Below are 5830 nucleotides of genomic sequence, written 5' to 3' on the forward strand. Positions count from 1 at the left end.
GGCCCAAATCACCCGATTTGGGCTTCGGCCCATATACTCGGTTTTATTTTTTTTTATTTTTTTTTTTTTTTTTGAACAAAGCCAAAAACAATAACAAGATTAAATACAAAGAAAAATTCATGCATGTTAATTTTTTTTGTATAAAATCTTTCAAGGGGAAAAAATAAAACCGAGAACCCGAAGCTTAGTTTCCCGTATCCCGGCTCTTGATGCCATTTGTTGGGTTTCTATGGAAAATTAATACTTAGTTAACCATTTAACTAGTCACAATTAAGGCGGAAGCGTGATATTTACAAACTAAACATATCTATCCATATATATATATATATATATATATTACAAGTTTATATGATATGTGTACATGAACAACCTAGTTTATTCATGTCTTAAGATTACCAATAATCTATTTATTAGAAACCCGAGGCAAGGATCAAGTAATACGGAAAAACTAAACTATCAAAGCTTGTAAAACTTACATTCTTAAACCTTTAAGAGATGTAGTTGATGTTGAAGAAGATGATGATGTTGATGCTAGACTTTCAAAAGGAAAATCCTCAAATAGAATATACCCCGAGCCTCCAACACACACCGAGCTATGTTAGGGAGCTTGAACACGAAAAACCGAGACCCGAACCTCTTCTTTCTTGACTTGGCCGAACCAAAGAAAACAAGAGAGAAAGAGAGTTGTGGTTCTTATTATTTTGTTACTTGAAAGTGTGTTGATCTATATAATAAGATCATGTCTCATCATATCAATGTTAGGTTTTTTAGTCAAGTGAAGATCACTCAACCTTTCACCAAATCCATGACAAAACTTGACCAAATCCTTGGGGTGTGGGGCCCACCCAAAACCGGCCCCAAAATATCCTTTTTTTTTTTTTTTTTTTTAATTTATTTTATACATTATAAAATATATAAACACCCCATCTTTTATAAACCATTTTATAAAAGAACACATAGTTAAATAATCATTCCAATAATAATTATTTGAATAAATAAATTAACCAATTAATTTATTTAACACTTTCAAGTAAATATTCAGAAACCCGATTTTCTGAATGTATCGTGTTCTGTATTTGTTTTATAGATCTTATCTTAACAAATATATAATTGGTGTGTGTCTAACTCGTTATTGGGTATGACCCGACTTGGATCAAACACAACTAGCCACATTAACCTAATTACGTGTCTCGGGCATACGATATTCCAACACATCATTCCATTCTTTATGGTCAAAATTGCATCACGTTACAGAATGGTTGGAGGGAATGGGCTGTTCTTTCCAGTACTTGGATTTGCGTCCGTTGTTGCTTTTATGTACATGTCTTATCTACGGCATTCTGTAAATTACCAAAACCATGCCACTCTGAGCTTTGTGGGGGCCAACGGGAGTCATTTCCTTGTCGATGGCAAACTCTTTTACGTCAATGGCTGGAATTCGTATTGGTTTATGGACCACGCCGTGCACGATCACACCCGCCCCCGGATCAGATCCATGCTTCAAGCTGCTGCTAAAATGGGTTTAACTGTTTCTAGAACCTGGGCTTTTAATGATGGTGATTACAATGCTCTTCAACTTTCCCCTGGACACTTTGATGAAAGTGTTTTTAAGGTATTTAACCTAATCTCAACACCCAACGTGTGTTGGTTGGATGATGTCATCGCTAGAAAAACCATCATATCTGTTAAATTCCTAACTTTCTTATTTTAGTCATCTTCAGAATCCATTCAAATTGTGCTCTTAATTAATCAACTTTTTTCTGTTTATACAACTTGAAATTAAAACAAACCTCGTACCTTTTTTTGTGAATTTACTAAATTGCCCTTGTATCACGGCAGGCTTTAGATTTTGTGATTGCTGAGGCCCGAGAAGCTGGAATACGGCTGCTACTTAGTTTAGTTAATAACTTGGACGCATACGGTGGCAAAACGCGATATGTGAAATGGGCTTGGAGTGAAGGTGTAGGCTTGAGCTCATCTAATGATTCCTTCTTTTATGATCCATCAATCCGCATTTATTTCAAGAATTATGTCAAGGTACAAATACATCAAATTCCTTTATATTAATGTCTAAAATTATGAAACCAATGTGATTGCTAGTCTAATGTCTAAAATGCCCTTGAGAGCGACATAAAATGGGAATCATGAAGGCCAGTAATGATGCCGTGGGCGAAAAAGGAATATTAGCTTGAAGGTTTTATCCAATTTGGAACATTTTCAATTAATGGATTGGCGGGGCAGATTGGGTAACAGGTCATAGTTCTTTAATGTGTAGGGTTAGCCTGAAACTTTTTTGTTCGTTTTTTAAAGATTTTTATACTTACTTAATGTTATAAATACGATTTACAAATACTGTATTATGAATGTATCTAATTTTGTTAGCTTTTGACCTGTTTCCTAATTCCTTCATCATCATCATCATCATCATCATCATCGTACTCAGTATATCCAACCAATAGCAATGCTATGGTAGGGTCTGAGGAGGGTAAGATGTAGACAGCCTTACCTCTATCCCATAGGGATAGAGAGGCTGCTTCCGGTGAGACCCCCGGCTCGATAGTAGTTTTGCATCAAGCCTTGGACTTAAGGCACATAGCACTCAATCATCGGGACACCGGCTGATCGGTGCATGTGCCCTTGTCTTTCGGCTATCAACGCCACCACATGATGCCTGATTAACCTTCCGCCACTTTTAACGTTATTTTCACGAGATTAGTAAAATAACGTCAAAATTAGTGCAATTTTACTTTTGCCCACCCGAGGGTTCACACATATATACATTATATGCGCGCACCGCAAGCAGGGCGTGTTTCCTAATTCCATGTGTAACTATAATTTTTTTATTTGGCCCGTTTGAAAATTTCCCAGTTTAACCCATTCATAATGAAATGGGTCGAAGTCATCACCTCTAATTCCCTATGCATATGTTCCACTGAATTAAATTGGGTTGTTTTTTTTTTAAATTTAGTCGTTTATATTATAATTTTGAATAATGCAGACTATCTTAACACGGAAGAACACAATCACAGGGATCCAGTACAGAGATGACCCCACCATCTTTGGCTGGGAATTAATAAATGAACCCCGATGCGTAACAGACCCGTCTGGTGACACTTTACAAGTAATAAGTCGATTTCTTGAAATTATTACTATTATAATTATTTTGCAGAAAATGTACCTTTTTAGTGTAAGCTGCATTGATTTTGTTATATTAACTGTTGCGATGAATAAACTACAGGAATGGTTAGAAGAAATGTCAACGTTTATAAAACAAATCGACAATAAACATTTACTGACAGTTGGTCTTGAAGGCTTTTATGGTCCAAAAAGTCCAAAAAGAAAAACGGTTAATCCGGAATTTTGGGCTGCGGATATGGGAGTTGACTTTATTCGCAACTCTGCACCCTCGACCATTGACTTTGCTTCGGTTCATATTTATCCTGACCAATGGTAAGCTTTTTATCATCTTTTCAAGAATTCTACAATCATCTGTGTTGATGTTTGTGAAGAAATTTCAATCTTTCATTTGGATGCCCCATGCAAATGGACACTTTCTCCCAAGCCCTGACAATACGGGTGGGTCGGGTCGGGTCGGCTAATGGGTCGGGATGGGTTTGGGTTAAAACGGGTCGTTTTAACCCAAATCATATCATTTGGGTTCAGGTCACCATGTAGTTGTACTTGTATCATATACCTGTTTTAATTAAAAGAAAAAAGAAAAAGAAATCTCTACTTCAGACAATTGACACTAATCAGGCGAAACTAGGGATGGGATAGGCACCGATACCGAAACCTTAAAATCTTGGTACCGATACTAGTACCGAATATGTTAAATCGGTACGGGTACCGGTATTCGGTGGAAAAGTTCTCAGGGACCCTGGGCAAAACTGAAAGGTTGGGTAATGGGTCAAAACTAGGATTGTGTCAAAACGAATTGTTCTAACAAGAGTATCAATTGGTTTGGGTCACCAAGTTCATGTGTCATTTATAACAGTTTCATTAAAAACAAAAGATATGCACAAATGAGTGAATGAGGACTATGACCTCAAGTTTTTTTTTTAATTAATTATAAAATATTTTTGTAATTTAAGAACATTTTTGTCATAGTTTGTATGATTTTGGTCCATAATAGTTTAAATGACACACGATACATACTAGGTGATCTTCATTAGAGGGGTCAATTCCCGACACAACCTATAACACAACATGAGAATAATAAGGTTTTGGGTTGCCACAACTTTCTTGTTGAATAAAGGCTGTGTTCACAGAATAAGTTGACGTGTCAGTCGGGTTAATCAAACGGGTCCACCAGCCAACTAGTTTAACACATTTATAACTTGTTTACAACCCGTTTGACTCGTTTAGATAAATGGGTTAAAAAGTTTGTGTTTAGTTTACGCTAATTCAAGTTGAGCGCTTATAATTATAGGTCCTTATATATTAATGTATGCCATTACTGAACATCTTTTTATAGGTTCAAAAAGAAAAGTCTTGAGGGAAAACTAAAATTCGTCGCCGATTGGATGCACTCTCACATAGAAGACGGGGAACGTGTGCTAAAAAAACCTGTCATGTTTACAGAGTTCGGTTTATCCGATCTAAACAAAGGTTTTGACCCGTCACAACGTGATGAATTCTATAAAGTTGTGTTCGATGTCATATACGAATCCGCAAAGAACAAAGGGGCGGGGGCGGGGTCGTTTGCGTGGCAGTTTTTGGTTGAAGGAATGGATGAATTTAATGATGATTTCGGGATAGTTCCATGGAAGAGAGCCGAAACATACAAGATAATAACAAGACATACGTGTAGGTTAGCAAAGATTCATGGAGGAGGAGTTATACCAATAACAGGAAATATGAAGGATATTTGTAATGGTAGATGGTGAAAAACAATCTTATATTTTTATGATTTTGATTTTGATCGAAATAAGTGAGATTGCTTTATGGGGTTTGAGGTATAGCATTCACTGTTGTGCGGTTTATATCAAACAAATATAAAGTACATGAGCTATGCCTGTATGTTTAGTTAATACCGGACATTAGTGATAGATGCGTCACTTATATATCAAACTGCAACAATACACATACAGACCCATCGTCAGTTATCGGTTCAGTTATGTCAGTTAACAATTACGGTGGATAATTTGCTCACCCCCTAGTTCTTACTCTAAAAAGAGCATATACATTTTAAATAATCAGAAGGTTGTACCACCAAGATAGTTATTAAGTTGTAGTGAAGTTATTTATTAGGTTTGTAAATCTTAATGCGTCCGGTATCAATGTATTCTAACGTTTATTTATTTACTTTTAGAGCATCAATAATAAGTTGGTTAGATGATGTTAAGGAAGGAAGAAGGATGAACATTTATAGGTGAAAAAACGCTAATGTGAAAGTTAAAGGAGAAAGAGTGCGGTTTTAGAGTTTTTTTTGAGGTTGCTGAGAGTGATAAAATGCCGGACAAGGTTGATAAGGGGCTTATATATGATCGGGCAGTATCATTTGATTTGTTATTATGATGCTCTCATTCATTTTTTGTTCTGACTTATTTATTTGCTTTTATAGCAATTAACTATGTATTTGTTACAGATCAACATTATATATTTTACTTCTTTGGTTATTTTAAATTATGAGTATATTTTATAGTGGATGGACTGAAATTTCTAAGAACGGCCCCATAAACTTTATATCACTATCTTTGAAGTCAGCTGCTCATTTTCTTGTGCAACTTCGAGGAAATTGAGAAAGAAATTCCTGTGCATTTACGCAATTAAAAAAAACTCTTAAAAGTAAGTCGTCTTAAAGTGGTGGTTCATAAAAGAATTCCGTTGC

The 5830-nt window shown here is 35.8% G+C and overlaps 1 protein-coding gene across 1 annotated transcript; it reads left to right on the plus strand.

Annotated features, from left to right (window-relative positions):
- Positions 1–1228: 1228 nt before the first annotated feature.
- LOC143584556 (mannan endo-1,4-beta-mannosidase 2-like) lies at positions 1229–5007 on the plus strand. The gene is made up of 5 exons (XM_077066582.1): positions 1229–1612; positions 1840–2037; positions 2999–3121; positions 3239–3450; positions 4475–5007. Exons 1-5 carry the CDS (start codon positions 1229–1231, stop codon positions 4884–4886), a joined length of 1329 nt encoding a protein of 442 aa, XP_076922697.1. The 3' UTR covers positions 4887–5007.
- Positions 5008–5830: the final 823 nt, after the last annotated feature.

This window comes from Bidens hawaiensis, unplaced genomic scaffold, assembly GCF_021521415.1.
Source record: "Bidens hawaiensis isolate Kalapana, Puna unplaced genomic scaffold, B.hawaiensis_p1.1 tig00033173_1, whole genome shotgun sequence".
Taxonomy (NCBI): Eukaryota; Viridiplantae; Streptophyta; class Magnoliopsida; order Asterales; family Asteraceae; genus Bidens; species Bidens hawaiensis.

What these genes read in the sequence shown, in the direction of transcription:
- LOC143584556 (XM_077066582.1), top strand. Translation starts at nt 1,229, where the DNA reads ATGGTCAAAATTGCATCACGTTACAGAATGGTTGGAGGGAATGGGCTG. An exon ending in CGTCTGGTGACACTTTACAA is followed by an intron (nt 3,122 to 3,238) that starts GTAATAAGTCGA and finishes AATAAACTACAG; the next exon opens with GAATGGTTAGAAGAAATGTC. An exon ending in CATATTTATCCTGACCAATG is followed by an intron (nt 3,451 to 4,474) that starts GTAAGCTTTTTA and finishes ATCTTTTTATAG; the next exon opens with GTTCAAAAAGAAAAGTCTTG.